This window comes from Pelobates fuscus, chromosome 8 (genome assembly GCF_036172605.1).
Source record: "Pelobates fuscus isolate aPelFus1 chromosome 8, aPelFus1.pri, whole genome shotgun sequence".
Taxonomy (NCBI): Eukaryota; Metazoa; Chordata; class Amphibia; order Anura; family Pelobatidae; genus Pelobates; species Pelobates fuscus.
In genome coordinates this window covers 166,284,132-166,307,632 of record NC_086324.1, presented here as the reverse complement: position 1 = coordinate 166,307,632, position 23,501 = coordinate 166,284,132, and the positions used below count along the sequence as shown (strand labels likewise).

At 45.5% G+C, this 23,501-nt stretch overlaps 1 protein-coding gene across 1 annotated transcript; it reads right to left on the bottom strand.

Annotated features, from left to right (window-relative positions):
- Positions 1-1,539: 1,539 nt before the first annotated feature.
- Positions 1,540-23,108, bottom strand: LOC134571974 (E3 ubiquitin-protein ligase TRIM39-like). The gene is made up of 2 exons (XM_063430709.1): positions 23,084-23,108; positions 1,540-3,130 (listed from the first exon to the last, which is right to left on the bottom strand). The coding sequence occupies exon 2, from the start codon at positions 3,127-3,129 to the stop codon at positions 1,540-1,542; it is 1,590 nt and encodes a 529-aa protein (XP_063286779.1). The 5' UTR covers position 3,130; positions 23,084-23,108.
- Positions 23,109-23,501: the final 393 nt, after the last annotated feature.

The window sequence follows — 23,501 nt, the reverse complement described above, 5'->3', positions numbered from 1 at the left end:
CTCTTGTTCATATTTTCCTGCTTAGCATCAGCCTGACTCAAACTTTATCAGGTACGATGTCATAACCCTGTTCCTTTTCTATTTTTAGAGTGATACTGGCTTTCTGAGATTTAGGTTGTCCAACTAGGTTTTTGTTTTTGGTCTTAATCCATAAGCTAGTGTACCCGCGAGGCCAACACCCATCCTCATACTCTGAGGTATACGTCCCTCAGGCCAAATCATAGTTAACCGCCTCGCATGGTCGCATAGAGAGGGCCTCCCATGTCACGCCCATTCTATCTTATGCTTTAGTTATCACCGAGAGGCCAACACCCCGCCCCAACGTTTCAGTGGCCTCAATCTCCCCTCGGGCCAACGCATAGGTAGCGCCTCTCACGCTGCTTGGCAATTAGTAGGGACTCATCTGTCACGTTACAATAGCATAATTCTTCGCCACTTGGCATCTAGTTCTCCCTCCCCTGCTATCCTGACAGTCCCCCTCCCTTTACAGATCCCCTCTCCGTCCCCTGCCTCCCTGACAGTCCCCCTTCCTGCACAGATACCTTCTCCCTCCCCTGCCCAAATATCCTCTTACCCAGCCTCCCTGACAGTGCCCTTCCCTGCCCATAGCCACTCTTCCCCGTGCCTAGATCCCCTCTCCCCCTGCCTCCCTGACAGCCCCCCTTCCTGCACAGACCCCTTCTCCCTCCCCTGCCCAGATATCCTCTTACCCTGCCTCACTGACAGTGCCCCTCCCTGCACAGATCCCCTCTCCCACACCATCCAATAAAATCACTGTTTAGTAGATATGCCCCCAATTAATGACATGCATGAATTGGGTGTATATCTTAAAAAAAATCTTGAAAAGTTTGCTTTGTTGGGCTAGAGCCATTGAGCACTTAAAAGAGGTAGGTCTGGTGCAGTCACGGACGTCTATTCAATTGCACCAGACATGACATGGGTCGAGATAGGGACGGCAACCTCAGGGACAGTCCCAGGCGGCAAAAGTTCTAGCTACGCCACTGTATCTTATACTAAAAATAAAAAAATAAAAACAGTGCTACATTTCTATATATGTCATATTCCTCTACACTGATATTATGACTATGTTTGCTATTATCGAAGTGTCTGGTTCAGCATGTATTCTTATTGCTGCACTACAAAAATAAAGATTTACAAAAAAACAAAAAAACTGATTCAAACGTGAATTAACTTTTAATTACATAGCAAATAATGTACACAAGAAGCCAAAAAGGAAGGAATGCCAACTGCAAGCTCTTTTTTCCACCTTTGCCAATGAACATATTTAAAGTATTGTACAGAAAACAAGTTCTGACATAATGCATTTTATCTTTACATAGCAGTAATTTGGACACTCAATAAATGCGTGTTAATTATTACATGTTAGCAATGTAGATTTTGAAATATATACAGAATTTTGGACAATACATTTCTCATAAAATAATTAGATTTTTACAATGTAAATCAATCCAATCAAACTATAGACAAATGTATTTTGATGTCATGCAGGAATTTTACACATATAAATGCAGTTTAAAACTAGCTACTGATTCTGATCCAACTATCTCCCCACACCATAAACCCAGCATGTAGAGGCTCAGTGAAGGTGGCAGTGAAGGTGTATAAATGTCTGACTGGGTCACACAGCTCATAGAATGAGAGCCGACCAGCTTCATAGTCCAGATATATCCCAAATCTATGGCAGGAAGGAGCAGGGAGTAACTGATATGGCTTTGATTCATGTATCACATAAGAGTCTTTTTCATACATGCACAAACACCAGGATTTATTATTATCCCCTATGATGGAATTCCTGCCTTCCTTCTCTGTGCTGGGATAAGATACTCCGATCCTGCTAAGTCCTGTATCGCTGGTCTCCAATTCCCAGTAATGTCGCCCTGACATAAATGTTCTTTTATTGAAAGCCTGATAATTAAGAAATCTCTCAGATCTTTGCGGTCGGTTCAGCTTTTCATCAGACATGGATATCGTTTTTAAATCTTCTGACACAGATACATCATTAGCAGCCGTGTTTACATCTAATAATAGGTCTGAAACCTCTGGCACATGGAGTCCATTCTTTATAGTTACATCAGCGATAACATCATTTAATTCACGCTGCAAGGTCAATGAGACCAGAACCTCATCCAGATCCCCTACAGTAGAAGATGTGTCATTATCCCTATCTGTATCCATGTCATCTTCATCCTCCGTATCATTAAAGTCAGCGCTGTCTGCTTGCCATCCTTGTAAGACAGTTAGTGGGTCCGTCATGTTACACAGCTCCTCAATGTGACCCACCTTCCTGGTAAGGTCCTCCTTCTTTATTTCCAGTCGCTGTATTAAATCCGAGACTTGGAGTGAGATCTGCTCTTCCTGCCGGGAGATCTCACTCTGGATTCGATTCTCTAGGGATTCCAACTGTTTCCTGATATCACGAAAAAAAGCAGAGACTCTCTCAGTTACCCCGGCAGCTTTATCTTGTACTTCGCTCTTGCGCTTCTGGAGGCTCTGTAGTTTTTCATCCATTTCCCCCTGCTTTAGGATAATTTTGTCCAAAACTTTTCTGATTTTCTTCTTCTCCTTCTCAGACGCCTCATTCAAGGTACAAAGTTGGTGTCCCTTGTGATCCCCAAAGGCAATACAGGTCACACAGACACAGGTAGCATCCTGAGAGCAGTAATATTTCAGGGTCTCCTTGTGGACGGAGCATTTTCTGTTCTCCAGGGAAGAAGTGAGATCCATTAAGACATGTTCGGCAGACTTGCTATGTACACTCAGGTGGACGTCACACAGGGAAGCCTCACAGAGTAGACATGTCTTAGCTGCAGGTACAGGAGTGTGAACGCAGTAAGTACAGAAAATCCCAGAATCCTCTTTTTCTGGCTGCGCAGAACGGTAACACTCTGCAATGTTACGCAGCTTCAGGTTCCTTTGCAGAATAGGACGTTCCCCAAACTCCGCTCTGCACTCAGGACAGGTATAAACTCCAGCTCCCTCCTGTGTATCCAGCACATTGCCGATACAGACACAGCAGAAGTTATGTCCGCAGCTCAGCATTACCGGATGCGTGTAAATATTCAGACAGATGGAGCAGTTTAACTCTTCACTCAGATCTTCTGACGCCATCCTGGAAAACAGCAAAGAATAGTGAAAATTAAACTCCTTTCTTCTTCCTGTCACTGGGTGCAGGAAATTAGTCATTGTGAATGTTTTACCGTGTTGATAGTTAATCCTGTGCGGTCTGAAATACAACATTCACTTTACAGGAAACTCATAGAAATTATAGCAAAATCCTCCATATTTTCTTGCTAACCCCTTAAGGATGGCGGGTGTGCTATGCTGTCCTTAGGGACCTGGCTCTAAACGCCGGCGGGTGGCATAGCACGTACCCTCTGTCCTTTCTACTTACCCGGTCGCCAGTGATCCCACGCCGGCGATCGCGGTGTGGGGACTCATCTGGCATCCCAGGGAGTCCCCCTGCTTCCTTTCCGGTCCTCCTGGGCCATGTGATCGCGAGGCCCTTGTGAGGACCTCACGATCACATGAATGGCATAGCCATCAACAGCAATGTCAGCAGGGGGAGTGCCTGTAATTACAGGTACTCCCCCTGCTGCCTGTAAAAAAAAATAATAAAAGATTAATACAGTGTAAAATACAATTATATATACTTAGATCATATATATATCTATTTATATATTATATATATGATCCAAGTATATATATATATATATATATATATATATATATATATACACACACACGTACATACATACACATATTTAGTCTAAGTGTATATTTAATATTAATACATATATATATATATATATATATATAAAATACACGTAGAACGAAATAATATACATAAGTATATTGACAAGTCGTTACATAATGCTGCTCCAACCTACCTATCCTCCCTAATACACAAGTATGTTCCGTCAAGGCCCCTACGCTCTGCCATAGACCTACGTATATCCTCTGTCTGTACTCCCACCTCTAACGCTCGCCTCCAAGACTTTTCCAGGGCTGCACCTTTTCTGTGGAACTCCCTTCCCTTCTCTGTAAGAATTTCACCCAGTCTCCACTCATTCAAAAAATCATTGAAAACTCTCTTCAAGAAAGCATATCAATTAAACTGTTAGCAGGTTTTTATCCCCCAGCCCCCCTTGACTCCTCTCCTGCAACTGGCAAAAATTACCTACTAAGCCCTCAGTGAATTATTTTCTAACAACTTACTTCTTACCCCTACTTTTACCCTTTGTGTCACTATACCCACTCCCTCTAGAATGTAAGCTCATTGAGCAGGGCCCTCCACCTCTCTGTTCCTGTACGTCCAGTCGTCTGGTTACAATTACAGTGGTACCTCGGTTTACAAATTTAATGTGTTCTCCGGGACGTTTCTTATTTACACATTTTCCTGCCCAAAACAGTTCCACAGATTTGGGCTGTGCGGTCGGTCTATTCATTGCAGTTCAAATGCTGTTTGATATTACTGTGGCGTTCGAATGGTCGAACACCGTTCGACTCCATTCGAATGTACAAGTTCCACAAGAAGGTAAAAGTTCAGCGGTGTTCGTGCCGTCGTGAATGCAATTTTAGTTCCATGAGCTCGACGACCAAACACCGCTGAACGCATTCAAATGAATTAAAATGGTCGCCGCCACATGTTCGTTTTTGCGAATGGTGGCTGCATCCGAAGTGCCATATAAAAAGTACAGATCTTTCCCCACAGTATTTAAAGGGCCGGAAACAGTCCAATAAAAGTCCATAAGCCCAAATAAAGTTTATACAGGGCAACTCTCCCAGGGGCCATAGTCAGAAGGCAAGAGGCTGGCAAACAGGCTCCTCCAAAAATTAGTGGCGAGGTCTAAGAGAAGGGATAAACCGGCGGCCTGCCCTGGATGTGGCGCAAGGCCTTTGGATAACTGCAGGCTATGCCGTAAATGCTTATCCGTGGTTGCTGGAGAGTCAGAACATCGCAGGCCTCCTCAAGCTTCTACATCTTCAGCCCAGGGCAATAGAAGTAAAAGACCCAGATGTGAGAGCTTTGGCCGGGACTCCGACTTATATGAAGAGGACTTCAGACACACCGCTGGTTCCTTGGAATTTGAACCCATCTCATCTAGTGAGGAAGAGTTCATGGAACAACCTTGTTCCTTACACTTAAAGGCCATGGAGCATCTGATCATGGTGGTTAGGAAAACCTTGGATTTGCCAGAAGAGGTGATAGAAGTTTCAGCTTCTGATAGGCACTTCGGAGACCTCCATAAGAGAAGACCTTTCTTCCCAGTGCACAGATCCATTAAGGAGCTGATTCGCTCAGAGTGGGTTAATCTGGGAAAAAGGATTACAAGTCAGGGTAGACTGTCCAAGTTGTACCCTATTAAGGAGGAGGATTCAAAAATGTGGACGGCGGTCCCAAAGATTGATGCTCCGATTATTAAGGTTGCAAAGAGATCCACGCTTCCTATTGATAGCAATGCTTCACGGAAGGAACCCATGGATAAAAGAATTGATGCAGATCTTTCTAAGGTATTCATGACAGCAGGCCTGGGATGTCATCCAGTTGTTTCTATACCTGCTTTATCCAGAGCGTTACATTCATGGATACTTGATTTGGAAGAAGATATGGAGAGAGGCGTGAGCAGACGTCAAATGGCAGACTCCTTGAAAGATATCAGACTAGCCAGTGACTGGTTGTTAGAATCTTCCACAGATCTCATCAGAATTCTGTCCAAAGTCATGGCACACTCCGTTACTGCCAAAAGGGCACTGTGGTTGAGATCCTGGGGAGCAGGCCTCTTTTCCAAAAATAATCTATGTACCCTGCCATTTTTGGGTGAGGTGCTGTTTGGCAGACCACTTGAAGAAGCCATTAAAAAAGCGGCTGAGGTCAAGCAAGTCATGCGTCCAAAGAGACCACAACAGGACCATCGTCCGTACAGGGTTCAAGGTGGCTATAGAGATAGCAAAACCTATAGACCTGGCAGAGAATATACTCGGCTCTCCAATTGGAAGAGTGGTCTAACCTCAAAATCTTCCAGACCAAAGGCTCAAAACTCTTCCTTTCGCCCCAACAAGCAGTTCTGAAGGTGGATTACGCCAGGTCCCTCATGTCGGAGCACATCTTTCGTTCTTCCAGAGGGCCTGGAGAGTGATTCCGGATGCTTGGGTAAATTCTATAATCACCGGAGGTTATTGTCTGGAGTCCGAAGATTCTTCCCCCCGACCAACAAGGCTCCCTGTCAACAAGCAAAAGAGAGGCATCTTGACTCTTTATGTAGACAATCTGCTACTGGAACAGGTCATTGTTCCTGTACCTGTGAGAGAAAGGTTCCAAGGATTTTATTCTCCCGTGTTCTTGGTCAAGAAACCAGGAGGAAAGTGAAGACCTATCCTAGACCTACATTAGCTCAATCTCTCCTTGAGGGTAAGAAAATTTTGCATGGAATCCATCTGTTCCACCCTTCCAGTGGTCCACCACAGGGACTGGTTAATCTCGATAGATCTAAGAGATGCCTATTTCCATGTTCCTGTCACTTCCAGACATCAGAAGTTTCTCCGATTCTGTGTAAAACAGGAGCACTTCCAGTTTCAGGCTCTTCCCTTTGGGATAAGTACAGCCCCGAGGACATTCTCGAAGATTCTGGTCACCATTATTATTATTATGTTATTTATATAGCGCCGTCAAATTCCACAGAGCTTTACAATGGGTGGGCGAACAGACATGTAGTTGTAACCAGACAAGTTGGACACACAGGAACAGAGGGGTTGAGGGCCCTGCTCAATGAGCTTACATGCTAGAGGGAGTGGGGTAAAATTACACAAAAAGGTAAGGATAGTATTAGACTAGTGACAGTTGCAGAAGAGGAATCAGTCGGGAGCTATTAACAGTTTAATTAATAGGCTTTTATGAAGAAGTGTGTTTTTAATGATTTTTTGAAGGAGTGGAGACTGGGTGAGCATCTAACAGAGGAGGGAAGCGAGTTCCACAGGAACGGTGAAGCCCTAGAGAAATCTTGAAGGCGAGCATTAGAGGTGGGAGTACGGACAGAAGATAGACTGTCTTCAGCAGATCGTAAGGGCCTAGACGGGACATACTTGTGTATAAGGGAGGATAGATAGGTGGGAGCAGCATTATGTAGCGATTTGAAAGCAAGCTCTATATTTTATAGGAAGCCAATGTAGGGACTGACAGAAGGGTGAGGCATGGGAGGTGCGGGCGGACAGGAAGATGAGCCTCGCTGCTGCATTCATTATGGAGTGTAACGGCGTATGTTGGGAGCACATAAGACCACTGAGAAGCGGATTACAGTAGTCAAGGCGAGAAAGGACAGTGGAATGTGCCAACACCTTAGTCGCATCTGGCGTTAAGTAGGGGCGGATGCGCGCTATGTTTTTGAGATGGAAATGACAGGATTTGTCGATAGACTGAACATGAGGCTTGAAGGAGAGCGTGGTGGAGCTGATGGTAGCACCGTTGACTTGGAGGGAGACAGACACAGGAGTAACAACACTTGAGGGAGGAAAGACCAGAATTTCAGTTTTGGTCAAGTTTAGTTTAAGGAAGTCGGGAGCCATTCTGTTAGAAATAGCAGAGAGGCAGTAAGAGACACGGGGAGAGATCAGGAGAGGACAGGTAGATTTGCGTGTCATCTGCATAGAAATGATATTGGAAGCCAAAGGAGCTAATGACTTTACCAAGGGAGGCAGTATAGATGGAGAACAGTAGAGGACTGAACCTTGGGGGACACCAACAGAAAGGAGTTGGGGAGAAGAAGCAGAGGCAGAGAAAGAAACACTGGAAGAGCGCTGGGAGAGGTAGGAGGTGCACCAGGAAAGAGCAATATCTTGTAGACCGATATTGCAAAGGATAAGAAGAAGCTGTTGATGATCAACAGTGTCAAAAGCCGCAGACAGGTCAATGATAATTAGGATAGCGTAATGACCACGAGATTTTGCAGCGAGTAGATCATTGGATACTTTGGTCGGTGCCGTTTCCACAAAGTGCTTAGCGCGGAAACCAGACTGAAGCGGGTCTAGCAGAGAGTTGGACTCGAGGAAGTCTGTCAATCTCGCATACACAATTCTTTCAAGGATCTTGGATGCAAAAGGCAGTAGCGAGATAGGACAATAGTTGGTTGGGCTTCTTTAGAATTGGGGTTACAGTTGCATGTTTGAAGGGCGATGGAAATATACCAGAGGAGAAAGAGATTGAGAATTTTAGTGAGAGGTGGAGAAAGAGAAGAAGACAGAGTATGGATGAGATGCGAGGGAATTGGATCTAAGGAGCAGGTGGTGGGGCGGGAGGACTGGAGCAGAGCAGAAACCTCTTCCAACGTAGCGGGTGCGAATGAACATAGAACAGCAGAGGGAGTGAAGTTAGGGGAAGTATTGTAAGGGGAAGAAGAAAGATGAGCAATCTCTTCTCTGATTGTAGAGATCTACAATCAGTGAAGTGAGTTGCAAAGTCAGAGGCGGTCAAGTTAGTAGGTGGAGGAGGAACAGCAGGGTGAAGAAGAGAGTTAAATGTGTGAAATAGTCGTTTGGATTCGCGGGAGAGTGTGGTTATGAGGGTATTGAAGTAATTAACTTTTGCAGAGGAAAGAGCCAAGCTGTATGAGCTCAGCATAAATTTATAGTGGAGAAAGTCAGATGCACAGTGAGACTTTCTCCAACAGCGTGCACTCCTGAGAAGGAAAGATGTTGCAGTTTTTCACTACCTCGACGACATCTTGGTAGTGGCATCAGACTTCGAGATCATGCTTCAACACAGACATCTGGTCCTCGAGACTCTCTCACAGTTTGGGTGGCTCATCAATCACGAGTAGAGTCAACTAGATCCTACAAGGGAACTGGTGTTCTTGAAAGCAAACTTCAATACCCTTATTGCGATGGTATCCCTCGCACACGAAAGGAAGATGGTCCTGCAGGATCGTATTCAAAGCTTCAATCTCAAGACTTCCGCGAGAGAATTTATGAAGCTCCTAGGTACCTTGACATCTACCATAGACCTTGACAGATGGGCGCAATCGAATCTTCATCCACTTCAACAGTATCTCCTGAGGAATTTCAAAACCAGCTCAGAGGACTGGGAGAGACTGATCCACATTCCTCTCGATCTGAAAAGGAAGCTTCTTTGGTGGCTAGAGGGGAATAACATTTCCAGAGGTTTTCCTTTGAAGGAAATCGACTGGGTAGTCATCACGACAGATGCCAGTACGGAGTGGGAGCACATCTGGGAAAATTATTCTCCCAAGCAAGATGGCCTCCAAGAACTCAGAACCTGCCTTCGAATACACGGGTGCTGAGAGCGACATTTCTGGCACTCCTCCACTTTCAACACCAGATCAAGGGTGCCTGGATAAAATTGAGAGTGAACAACAGGCTGGCTGCCGCCTATAAAAAATCATCAAGGGGATACCAGGAGTGTCTCACTGCTGAGAGAAGTGACGTTGATCATGACCTGGGCACAGCTTCATGTGGAAGGCCTGCGTGCAGTATGTCTCCCTGGAAAGGAGAATGTTTTAGCAGACCTCCTCAGCAGACACCAGGTGGAGGCGACAGAATGGCATCTTTCAAGATCGGTGTTTCAGCAATTGGTCCAGAGGTGGGGTCTTCCCCAAGTGGATCTCATGGCGACTGCTTAGAATGCTCAAGTCCCTTGCTCTGTGTCAATGAGATTCCATCCGAAGGCAATGGATCAAGATGCCCTACCAATGAAATGGTCCTTTCATTTTGCTTACGTTTTTCCCCCCATTCCTCTCATTCACGCTTGTAACGGATCGACGGGCACCCCGACTGGGTACCTCCGTTGAAGGATGCTCCTAGCGCTTCCTGAGGACTCCAAGCACTGCAGCAGACACCATAACCACAGTAGACTCCTCCAGAGAGCAAAACAGGAACCAGCTATTCCAAGAGCTTAGCAGTGATTTAGCAAGGGAATATGACAAGCATAGCAATCCCTTGTAGCAGATTCCCCCAATAAGAGACGGCACTCCAAATTGAGGGTAAAGTAGAACTTAGGTTTAATGACACACACTCTGCTTTTATGCAATTCTCCCCTGCAAGGGAGATGCTCACATACAATTATCCATTATGCAATCACACAATGGTTAGATCCCACAGATTCCCTCCCCTTAGCCTGAGAGGTAACCCAATTATACGTACAATTTAAACATACATTTTACCCAACTTTCATAACCTGTACATAGGGGGTACTGTTGATGTACACGTGATAGATCGCTGAATACAAATGTGTGTATTTTATTGCAGTAAAAGCAAACAGTATTATGGGGCGTGGCTTAGCGGCGCATGAGAGCAGTCGCCTGAGCACGGAGCTCTCCCGCCGACAGGTGCGAACAGCGAGGAAACACAGCGACTAAATACCGGCAACTGAGCCCAAAACGAGGGCACACCTTACTAACATCATGTCTACAAAAATCGCCAAAAAATTTAAACAGAAAACGCTCCAACTACATGTGGCAGCGTCGCCGAAGAGTGGAGCAGAGGAACAAAATGGCGCCGGCCGACCTCAGTCCCCAGCCTCGTGTACAGCAATGGGTGAGTGTACTCACACCATAGAAAACATGCAAACACCGGTCACTAATGCCGCCCTGCATAACATGCTTTCAGAATTTCAAAGCACTTTTAAAACAGATTTAAAGCAAGTTGCTGCAGAAATCAGGGCAGACATCCAAGCGCTGGGTGAAAGAACAGCACGCCTGGAGGAACAGGCAGAGGAAATAATAGATGCACATAATGGCCTCTCAGAGGCACACACAGCACTATGTGATAAAGTACAACGCCTAGAAGCTAAAATTGCAGACCACAAGGATAGGGACTGCCGTAATAACATTCGGATCCGGGGAATACCGGAGTCAATCAGCCCCCAGGAGCTGACCCAATATGTGCAAGATCTCTTTAAGGCGTATGTCCCTACTCTGACGGACAGTGAATTGCTTTTAGATAGAACACACCGTCTCCCAAAACCTAAGCACCTACCAACAACAATACCGAGGGATGTTATCACGCGCATACACTATTTTACCACGAAAGAGCGCATCATGCAAGCATCCAGACGCCAAGGCCAGCTTCCAGGACAATTATCCCAAGTTAAGCTGTTCATTGATCTATCCTCCGCGACCATGATTAAAAGGCACTCTTTTGCGCACATTACAGCGGCTTTGAGAGCAGCGGAGGTGCAATATAAGTGGGGCTTCCCGACTAAGCTACTAGTCAAACATAATGGCGTAGAAAACCCGATCCTTGATCCAGAATCAGGCAAGAAACAGCTGATGGAATGGAACATACCTCTACCTGATGTCCACCTCCAAACCACAGAAAGCGGATCTGCAATCAAACTCCACAACGAGTGGCAGAAAAGGCCGCGTACCACGAGCACACACGGTTACAACAAGAAAAACCAGAACACATAATCGCCCGTGGACTGCACTGCACTTATAAAGGACAGGTCGTATGCACAAACTGCACTCATACAAGCCCCTTCTTTAGTTTACTATGCCGGGCTCATAGCTTACTCGCACCTGTCGAGGGCTATCCTAAGACATTTAGGAACTGTTTAACTATTGTTGCGGTTAAAACCGTTCTACAGAATTCCCACCCCCAAAGTGGCTGCAAACTCAGAGCCACAAAATAATCCGTTATACTTGACACTGCACTACCAGGGCGCAGTGAACGGAATATTGTATATAGTTGACTTATGGTCCAATTGTCCTATTGATTTATTTTTCTTTTTCTTTCTATTTTCTTTAAAAAACAGACCCACGGATAGCAAGTCCCATACCATTACCACCAGCTGGCACTGCCTTAATGGTCATGCAATTACTCGTAGACAGGCATATGGCTGTAAAAGGGACACCCCACCCACCAGTGATAGGCCACAACCAAACCCACTACCAGGATGGCACTCAAAATATGCTCCCTAAATGCCAAGGGGTTAAACTCCCCTCATAAACGCCGCTTAGCCTTACGCGAAGCCAAATCACTGGGTGCCCACGTAATGCTTTATCAAGAAACACATTTCCAATGGAGTAAACGACCGAAATTTAACTCCCCTCAGTATCCCATAGATTTCCACTCCTGCTACTCCGCAAAAAAAAGAGGAGTATCTATCCTCATCAGTAGAGATGTAGCCTTCTCCTTAATACGCAAAATTGGGGATAAACAGGGACGATACCTTATGTTACAATGCTCTCTGAATAATAATGTATACACCTTAATTAATGTTTATGGTCCTAATGTTAACCAAGGTGATTTTGTTGATGCTCTGATGGGATTGATGTCTGCTCATTCACTAGGGGAAGTGATAATTGGTGGTGACACAAACTTCTTGTTAGATAGCGACTTGGACTCCTCGGGGGGCCCGAACCTGACCGCACAAACACTAAAGAACAGGTCCAAACTGACCACTATAATACGCAACAAACTAACAGCACACAATCTCGTTGACCCGTGGCGAATCACTCATCCCACGGAGAGGGACTATACCTGTCACACTGCAGCTCATAACAGCTATTCGAGAATAGATAGATTCCTACTACACTCTTCTTCCCTTATGAAAGTTGAACGCACTGATATAGGATTAATCACTTGGTTGGACCATGCCCCTATTACGTTACACTTCAGGGAACAATTCCCAAACACAGGAAGGAACAGCTGGAGACTCAATGAACGACTGCTAACAGACCCTGACATAGTTAGGCAAATAGAACAGGATCTACAGTTTTACTTTAAGGAGAACAAGACTCCGGACTCTCCTCTCCCCCAAATTTGGTTAGCACACAAAGCCTTCATAAGAGGCTGCTTCATAAAACATGCCAGCTTTGCAAAAAAAAAGAGGCTCGAAGCATACACGGCCATACTTTCCGAATTAACCTCCCTAACCCACGCTAACAAACACTCCCCCACAGCAGCCACACACACTAAATTATTATTATTACAATCACAACTGCGAGATCTAGAACTGGCCAAAACGACTTTTCTCACGCACAGGTATAAGCACGGCTTTTTTGCTGCAGGCAATAAAGCCGGAGCAAGGCTGGCCGCCCAATTAAAACAGAGCTGCTAGCTCCAAAATCGCCTCCATCAAAAATCCCAAGGGTGCCACAATTTTGGACCCACAAGGGATAGTAGACGAATTCGCACACTATTATGAAAAACTTTACAATCTGAAAGATGACCAACAGACCATTTGCCCCTCCAAAGCAGACATTGATGCCTTCCTATTGGGAATAGATCTCCCAACTTTATCTCCCGCAGAAGCAGAACAGCTTGATAAACCTTTCACACTAGAAGAGATCACTTCAGTGGTCTCCACACTTCCACTACACAAATCACCGGGACCTGATGGCCTATCTAATATATACTATCGCACCTTCCTCTCCACGCTAGCACAGCCTCTCAATGCAATTTTCAATCACTGCAGGAAAGACGGAGCATTGCCAGAAGAAGTTACAATGGCACATGTATCCGCACTTCCTAAGCCGGGCAAAAGCAAGGACCAATGTAAAAACTTCAGGCCCATTTCACTACTTAACAGTGATGTCAAAATCTATGCAAAATTGTTCAGCGAACGGCTGGCGCCGCTCCTACAAAAATTAGTTCACAATGACCAGTCAGGATTTGTGAGGGGTCGGCAGGGCTCCGACAACTCGAGGAAAGTACTAAATATCATAGCGGGGATGGAGAAGGGGCGCCTTGGAGGTCTTTTCCTGGCGCTAGACGCCGAAAAGGCCTTCGATAGGCTAAACTGGCAGTACATGACACAGGTACTGCGCAAGTATCAGTTCCCCGAGGGGGCTATCCGGGGGATAATGGCACTATATGCGAAACCTAGCGCTAGGGTCTCCCATGGAGGCTTCCTATCGCAAACTTTTCACATTACAAATGGGACACGTCAGGGATGCCCATTGTCCCCCCTGCTGTACATCCTTTCCCTAGAACCCTTAGCTTGGAAGAGAAGACAACACCAAGCCATATCCGGCATCAAACTGAGAGACAAGGATTATTGTCTGGCGATGTTCGCGGACGACATCTTTGTGACACTCTCACAACCTGAACAGTCACTACCCCAGCTGTTAACATTACTGACTGACAACGGTATAGTCTCGTACTACCGCCTAAACAAAGAAAAAACACAAGCCTTACCGATCAACTTACCAGGTCCGAACGTAACTGCCCTTAAAAACTCCTTTGACCTAGACTGGAGAACGACATCCATAACGTACTTAGGAGTTAAGATCGCCACTCCTATTAGCAACATAGTAAAACTCAATTACAAACCCCTCATACATTTGTGTACTACAGAACTACATAAATGGAAGAACGCAAAAATGTCATGGCTAGGCCGAGTAAATGCATATAAGATGATGCTCCTACCGAGGTTACTGTATATATTCCGCATGCTCACAATAGGTGTCCAAACCGCAATTTTTAAAGCACTGCAGGCCATATGTAGTTCCTTCATCTGGGGGGGTAAAAGACCCAGGCTACCCCTGGGCCTGCTACAGCAGACAACAAAGATGGGGGGAATAGGACTACCTAACATTGGACTTTATTACAAAGCCTCTATGCTCGCAACGAGCATCTACCTACACGCCCAACGTGGGGCAGCACAGTGGGTAGATATGGAACAAGACCAACTCCATCACACATCCCTACTTAATTTCATGTGGACACCGCGTTCACTAAGGGGCCCTAAAGTAGATCTATACCCTACCACGAGCGCATCGATCAGGGTATGGGATACCTACATGTCCTCCCTAGGTTGGAAGAAACTCTTCCACCCAGAAGCTCCCCTAACCGCACTTCAAGCGGTGAATCCCACGATTCCACTAGCTAGATGGGCGCGCTTGGGCATCTCCCAAATTCAAAAAATATGTAAAGGTCAACAAATCATGGACTTTCCCGATATACGAGCCAAATGGGGGGTCCCAGAAAGGGATATCTTCCCCTACTTACAATTAAAACACACTATTACCGCACACGTTCAGACTATACCACCCACCATATCTGCCACTACAGTTGCGGCCAGACTTATACCACACAGATGTTGGACAGCCCCGATGAAACCCAAAGCCCTCTCACTTTGCTATAAAGCATTACTAGAATTAGCCCCTCAGAAACCACTGACATGTAAACAACACTGGGAAACAGAGGGGGGAAACGCATTAACGAAGGAGGGGTGGCTTCTGGCCCTTAATGGGATCAAAAAATGGACCAAGTGCTACTCACATATTGAAGCACATCGCAAATTACTTTATAGGTGGTATATGACCCCCGATAGACTACACAAAATTTATCCAGATATCTCACCCAAATGTTGGAGATGCGATGTAGAAGAGGGGACTCTGCCACACCTGTGGTGGAAGTGTGGGGGGATACAACCGCTTTGGGGGGATGTTCAGACCCTATTAACTGAACTCGCAATTAAGAACTTCCCAATGGACATTACGTCCTGCTTGCTGTTGCAATTCCCTGAAAAAACACAACAGAACCACATGCAACTAGTAGGAATAATCTTCATGGCTGCCAGACACCTAATTGCCTTAAATTGGAAAACACACAGCTGCCCGAATAAACAACAATTAATAGACAAAGTCACACAATTCTATATATATGAGAAAATGTCTACTGAAACCGCTAAAGCTACAGAAAAGTTTAGAGATGTCTGGGAAGTTTGGGATAGGTGGTATAGGGGAGGGGGATATCGGGAAAAATGAGGAGAACTAAGAGGGAGAATGGGCGCAGAGGCGACAAAAGCATGAGAGCAAGATAGGGACTTTTGAAAACTATTATGGAAAAAACACATAGAAAACCGTTAAATGTGACACTCCGTGGTTATCTGAAAGTTTGTTTGTGTATATACATTTGTTGAGTTCAATTGAATGGTACCACAGACTTCACTGAAGGAAACAATAGACTATTATGGTGAAACAATAGCGAAATGTTAAAGTGTGCATTAGAACAGATGTAAACACTGTGATACTTTATTGTACTAATGTAATAACTCAAACCCATTGTCTTTTTTATATTCATATATGTTTATTCTGTGAAACAACTATGTACTGAAAGTCACCCTCCCCCACTGAATAAATTGATATATAATAAGTGTGTGTGCACATAATATGAAAGAGGAGAATTACGGTTAAACAGACATATAGTCAAATTCCAGGTGCCACCAAGAAAACTCGACTAGTTCAAGCCTTAGAATCCATTTAGATTCACACCAAATTGAAGTACCGGCAAGATTACCTGGTCCTGTTATACTCAGGATACTTAGCTGAACACAAATATTAGCGTTTCAAATATTAGTGCTTCAAAACAGTAAAACGTATCACAACAATTATATCGTCTGTGCATGCGCCATTTGTGTGTGAAAAATGCAAAAAATTTCACTTTCACTGACAATATCATCGTTGTAATACATTTTACTGTTTTGAAGCACTAATATTTGTGTTCAGCGAAGTCTCCCGAGTAAAACAGTACTTCCCATATACAGGTTTTATGGTGTCTAGGAAAGTTACAGGGTTAAATATAGTGCTAGCAAATTAAATTCCCTGGACTTTTGGCCTGGGTTGTCAGGGTGGTCCCGCAAATTTTAATTAATAAAATTACCTAATTATGTAAAATTATTTTTATTTATAAATAGGTATATATATATATATATATATATATATATATATATATATATATATTATTTCGTTCTACATGTATTTTGATATCTCTCTCTCTCTCTCTCTCTCTCTCTCTCTCTATATATATATATATATATATATATATATATATATATATTCATTTTAAAATACAGCTAGAATACACATATATATATTTTTTTCACGTATTTACATATTTATTTTATATTATATATAAATATATATATATATATATAATGAAAATTATACATATAGAAACATAGAAACATAGAATGTGACGGCAGATAAGAACCATTCGGCCCATCTAGTCTGCCCAGTTTTCTAAATACTTTCATTAGTCCCTGGCCTTATCTTATAGTTAGGATAGCCTTATGCCTATCCCACGCATGCTTAAACTCCTTTACTGTGTTAACCTCTACCACTTCAGCTGGAAGGCTATTCCATGCATCCACTACCCTCTCAGTAAAGTAATACTTCCTGATATTATTTTTAAACCTTTGTCCCTCTAATTTAAGACTATGTCCTCTTGTTGTGGTAGTTTTTCTTCTTTTAAATATAGTCTCCTCCTTTACTGTGATATATTTAATCAATATCATTGTATGTGTATTTTGATAATATATATTTATAATTATATATATATTCATATAAAATACACTTAGACAGTATATATATATATATATATATATATATATACACACACACACACACAGAAACATACATACATACACTGTCTAAGTGTATTTTAATATTATACTTAGATCATATATAGAATAAATAATACATTTATTTGAAACTGTTATTAACTTTTTTTTTTTTTTTTACTATTTCCAGGCAGCAGGGGGAGTACCTGTCATTACAGGCACTCCCCCTGCTAGCTATGCCGTCCATGTGATCATGAGGTCCTCGCAAGGACCTCGCGATCACATGGCCCAGGGGGGCCGAAGAGGATGGAGGGGGACTCTCTGCGCTCCCAGGTAAATCCCCATACCGCGATCGCCGGCGTGGGATCGCCAGTGACCGGGTAAGTACAAAGGACGGTTTGGGCGTTCTATGCCGCCCTCTGGTGCTTAGAGCTGGTTCCCTAAGGACGGCATAGAACGCCCGCCGACCTTAAGGGGTTAAACAATAAATAGAACAGGAGGTTAATGTGTGCAGCGCTAATTCCAGATTAACTGATCCAGAAACAATATGTACCTCCATACTCTAAAAGTCTGTGATTTTATCAATAACGTGAGACATAAAAACCCTTTTGATTCAAATATAAACACAGACATATGGGGGGAATTATTTTGCTTCGGAGTTAATGCAGTAAATACCTTGGGACGGCCCTGCAAAATCTTCTGCTTTAAATGGATCTGTCATTTCCCGGGATTTTCAATATTATGTTTACTTTTCCCTATATATACAAATATGTATTTGTGTACAAAATATAATGGAATGTACAATCCACTCCTCTTTATACAGCAAATGGGCGCCTCCATCTTAGCTCCCTGTCAATCATTGTTATAAGCTCCACCCTTTACACTTGGCTCCCAGCACAGAGTAAGAGGAGAAATTAAACAATGTTTCTATTCCTCCTCTTCATTTGCAATGAGTGCCCTGGCTGTGCCTTGTCTGAACTGGATTATGATGTCATTTGCCAAATATTTAAAACAAATTTAAAAGAAAACAGAACAATAAGTAAGTTTTGAAAGCTGTAGAGTATAAAGTGGAAAGAAAAGGCGTATACCCTAGCTTGCTAAGCTTCGGGAGCGCCAAAGGGGAGAGTTCTGCAGCTGTTGTACTGCTTTAAGTAATGGACTAAAATATTTTAATCGTGGGTATCATCAAAAATATGATCCCAAAAGAAAACCAAACAAATAAAACTTAATGTACCACCACCATCCTAGACACACTGGGGTGGGTCATGTACACGCTGACAGTTGTATACAGTGAACCTAGTGCTGTAACAGGGATGATCCAGTAAATTATGCACTGGGAACTTCCTAGAAGGGCACAGGTCAATAGTTACTAGCCGTGTCCCTTAGTGCTCATAGTTGCTCCAAAAGTATTGCGGACTCAAAACACCTACTGCAGGAAAGCAAGAGTAGCTCTACTGGTACCAGCCTAATCTTATCAAGGGCTGACTAGAGTAGCTTGCTGCGGTACTTGCCCCTACTGTTGAAGGGGCTACGGTGAGTCCGCTGTGGAGGGGAAGAGAAATCTACACTATGCACTGTACATGGGCCATAGACAACACGGTATCCCTGTGCATTCTGCACTGTACAAACACCACTAGTAAACAACAACGTGTCCCTGTGTAGCTACAGGGGCACAAAGTAGCCGTCTGACCTGCTGGAGATACAATGTATAAACCCAGCGTCAGGGCTAACTGAATGATTACTGTGGTTGCTCCAATAGTTATGCGGGGTCAAGGAGCCTGCTGCAGAAAGTAGCACCAAAACTCAACTGGTAACAGCCTGAATCCTAACAAAGGCTGACTAGAGTGACTTGCTGCAGTGCTCGCCCCTGTACTCGTAGGAGCTGTGGAGAGACAAAAAATCTTATTCTGCACTGTGCGGGGTTAAGGAGTTTGCTGCAGAAAGTGCCCCGGTAACCCCACTAACAACAGCCTAATCCCAGGCTGACTACAGTGACTTGCTGAAGTACTTGTCCCTATAACAATAGGAGCTTGTAGTGAAACCGCTGTGGAGAGAAAATGATTTCTACACTGTACACTAATCACTTGTCCAATATTGATATTTAGAACAGTTCCAGCATCGGTTGAGCGAGACAACGACCCACTACCCTCACCCAGTGATCACATCTAAGGTCGTTACTTCTTCTTTTAGATCACCAGCACGTTTGATACCGTGTTGTCTATGGCCCATGTACAGTGCATAGTGTAGATTTCTCTTCCCCTCCACAGCGGACTCACCGTAGCCCCTTCAACAGTAGGGGCAAGTACCGCAGCAAGCTACTCTAGTCAGCCCTTGATAAGATTAGGCTGGTACCAGTAGAGCTACTCTTGCCTTCCTGCAGTAGGTGTTTTGAGTCCGCAATACTTTTGGAGCAACTATGAGCACTAAGGGACACGGCTAGTAACTATTGACCTGTGCCCTTCTAGGAAGTTCCCAGTGCATAATTTACTGGATCATCCCTGTTACAGCACTAGGTTCACTGTATACAACTGTCAGCGTGTACATGACCCACCCCAGTGTGTTTAGGATGGTGGTGGTACATTAAGTTTTATTTGTTTGGTTTTCTTTTGGGATCATATTTTTGATGATACCCACGATTAAAATATTTTAGTCCATTACTTAAAGCAGTACAACAGCTGCAGAACTCTCCCCTTTGGCGCTCCCGAAGCTTAGCAAGCTAGGGTATACGCCTTTTCTTTCCATTTTTTGTATATATACCAGGGTTACCCCCTACTGAGTTCTACAGACACACTCCTGTTCCCTCCTTTGGGAACCTAGCACTTCGGTGCCCCTTTGTTTCTAGAGTATAAAGTGAGAGCAAGGTGTAGCATAGATACTAATTACAAAAGGCGAGATAATGATAATTGCTATATAAAAATATTACCCCCCAATATGATAAGCTTTCCTAAAGAGATTATTTATATTTTTAGAGAATTGGAGACAGGGACGGACTAACCGTGGCCTCGGCCCCTGTCAAAATTAGCACCTGGGCCCCCAGCACACCGATATATATGCTGGTGTAGGTGTGGTGTACCTTGTATTTGATTGTATGTACATGTAAAGTGAATGTATGTTTCTGTGTGTATATTCACTTTGAGCGCTAGTGTAAGTGAATACATGAATGTCTTTGTGTGTAGTGTCAGGATATGTGGATTCATAGTACATCTGAATACATGTGTTTGGTTTTGTAAATATAAAAAGTATTATTTTATATGTGTTTGTTTAGCATGGCAGTATGTATAAGGGGGTATTTGTGAATTTTGGCATTGTGTTTGCATGCCTCCAAATCTTGCTTCTTAAATTACAAACCAAGTTTTAAATGTTATGAGCTACCTTAAAGGAACACTATAGTTTGTATATAGAAATACAAACTTGTATTCCTGATGCTATAGATTTATAGATCACCCCTTAAAAACGTGATTTACTCACCTTTTTTCCTTGGTGGAGTTCATCAATTTAGATGATCTCAGCCAACCCAATGTTCTACCATAGGAAAGCACTGGAAGGCTATTGTGCACGAGCAGTAAAACGCTGTGCTGTGCCAATCACCATCTCATAGAGATGCATAGAGATGCATTGAATCAGTGCTTCTCTATGACAAGCATTCAGCGAAGAGCATGGAGATGCTGAATGTCAGTGCTGCACATTTTGCAACAATGACACGGTAAGCACCTAGGTGTTCCTAGAGCAAAAACCCGGCAGGGGCAGATATACTTACCAGAACAACTACATTAAGCTCTATAATGTACATTAAGCTGCGGATGTTCTGGTAACTATAGTGTGCCTTTATGTTTGTGCTTGCAAAGGGGTAGGGACTGCAGAGGGTGCCGGGAAGAAGGGGATGTAGAAGGTGCATGGGGGAGGGACTGTAGAGGATACTGGGGGGAATACAGGCTGTAGTGGGTGCTGAGGAGGGATAGACTGTAGTGTGTGCAAAGGGTAATAGGGGTAATAGGGGCTGTTGTCTCTGCAGGGGGAAATAGGAGCTGTAGTAAGTGCAGAGAGTGTAGTGGCTGTAGTGGGTGCATAGGGTAGTGGGTGCCTGGACTGTAGTGGGTGCAGGGGGGAGGGGCGGCAGTGGGTAGAGGGGCGGCAGAGGAAGCATTGGGATGCATATAGGGCAGGGGTTGCAGAGGGAGCCGGGGGTAGGGCTGTAGAGTGTGCCTTTGGATGATAAGAGTTGTAGTAAGTGTAAAGGTAGGAGCTACAGAGGGAGCAGGGAGAAGGGGCTGCAGAAAGAGCAGGGGGTAGGGGCTGCAGAGGGAGCTGGGGCTGCAGAGGGAGCCTTGGGATGATAGGAGTTGGAGTAAGTATAAAGGTAGGAGCTACAGAGGGAGCAGGGGCTGCAGAGGGAGTCTTGTGATGGTAGGAGTTGTAGTAAGTGTAAAGGTAGGAGCTACAGAGGGAGCAGGGAGAAGGGGCTGCAGAGGGAGCAGTGGGTAGGGACTGCAGAGGGAGCAGGGAGAAGGGGCTGCAGAGGGAGCAGGGGGTAGGGGCTGCAGAGGGAGCAGGGGGTAGGGGCTGCAGAGGGAGCAGGGGGTAGGGGCTGCAGAGGGAGCAGGGGCTGCAGAGGGAGCAGGGGGGTAGGGGCTGTAGAGGGTGTCTTGTGATGGTAGGAGTTGTAGTAAGTGTAAAGGTAGGAGCTACAGAGGGAGCAGGGAGAAGGGGCTGCAGAGGGAGCAGTGGGTAGGGACTGCAGAGGGAGCAGTGGGTAGGGACTGCAGAGGGAGCAGGGAGAAGGGGCTGCAGAGGGAGCAGGGGGTAGGGGCTGCAGAGGGAGCAGGGGGTAGGGGCTGCAGAGGGAGCAGGGGGTAGGGGCTTCAGAGGGAGCAGGGGGTAGGGGCTTCAGAGGGAGCAGGGGGGTAGGTGCTGCAGAGGGAGCAGGGGGGTAGGGGCTGCAGAGGGAGCAGGGGGGTAGGGGCTGTAGAGGGTGTCTTGTGATGGTAGGAGTTGTAGTAAGTGTAAAGGTAGGAGCTACAGAGGGAGCAGGGAGAAGGGGCTGCAGAGGGAGCAGGGGGTAGGGGCTGCAGAGGGAGCAGGGAAAAGGGGCTGCAGAGGGAGGAGGGGGTAGGGGCTGCAGAGGGAGCAGGGGGTAGGGGCTGTAGAGGGTGTCTTGTGATGGTAGGAGTTGTAGTAAGTGTAAAGGTAGGAGCTACAGAGGGAGCAGGGAGAAGGGGCTGCAGAGGGAGCAGGGGGTAGGGGCTGCAGAGGGAGCAGGGGGTAGGGGCTGCAGAGGGAGCAGGGGGTAGGGGCTGCAGAGGGAGCAGGGGGTAGGGGCTGCAGAGGGAGCAGGGAAAAGGGGCTGCAGAGGGAGGAGGGGGTAGGGGCTGCAGAAGGAGCAGGGGGTAGGGGCTGCATAGGGAGCAGGGAGAAGGGGCTGCAGAGGGAGCAGGGGGTAGGGGCTGCAGGGGGTAGGGGCTGCAGAGGGAGCAGGGGGTAGGGGCTGCAGAGGGAGCAGGGGGTAGGGGCTGCAGAGGGAGGAGGGGGTAGGGGCTGCAGAAGGAGCAGGGGGTAGGGGCTGCAGAAGGAGCAGGGGGTAGGGGCTGCAGAAGGAGCAGGGGGTAGGGGCTGCAGAGGGAGCAGGGAGAAGGGGCTGCAGGGGGTAGGGGCTGCAGAAGGAGCAGGGAGGTAGGATCTGTGATGGGGCAGTAGTAGTGGAAATTATATATTTAAAATATTTAAAAGTAAAAAAAAATAAAAAAATATAGTCCCCCTCCCAAGTCTTACCTCCCTGGTGGTCCAAAAATCCCTTTTCTGAAGATCCCTCACTGGTCCAGGGCACACGATGCAGACTTCCTGCCTGTAACTCAGGCAGCTCCTCACAGCTCGCTCTGCACTGTGACTGATGATGTCACTTCCTGCCTGTAACTCTGCCCAGGCAGCTCCTCACAGCTCTCTGCACTGTGACCGATGATGTCACTTCCTGCCAGTAACTCTGCCCAGGCAGCTCCTAACAGCTCACTGTGACTGATGATGTCACTCCCTGCCTGTAACTCTGCCCAGGCAGCTCCGCACAGCTGGCTCTGCACTGTGACCGATGATGTCACTTCCTGCCAGTAACTCTGCCCAGGCAGCTCCTAACAGCTCACTGTGACTGATGATGTCACTTCCTGCCTGTAACTCTGCCCAGGCAGCTCCTCACAGC

Coding starts and splice junctions, on each gene's coding strand:
- LOC134571974 (XM_063430709.1), bottom strand. CDS start 3,129: ATGGCGTCAGAAGATCTGAGTGAAGAGTTAAACTGCTCCATCTGTCTG.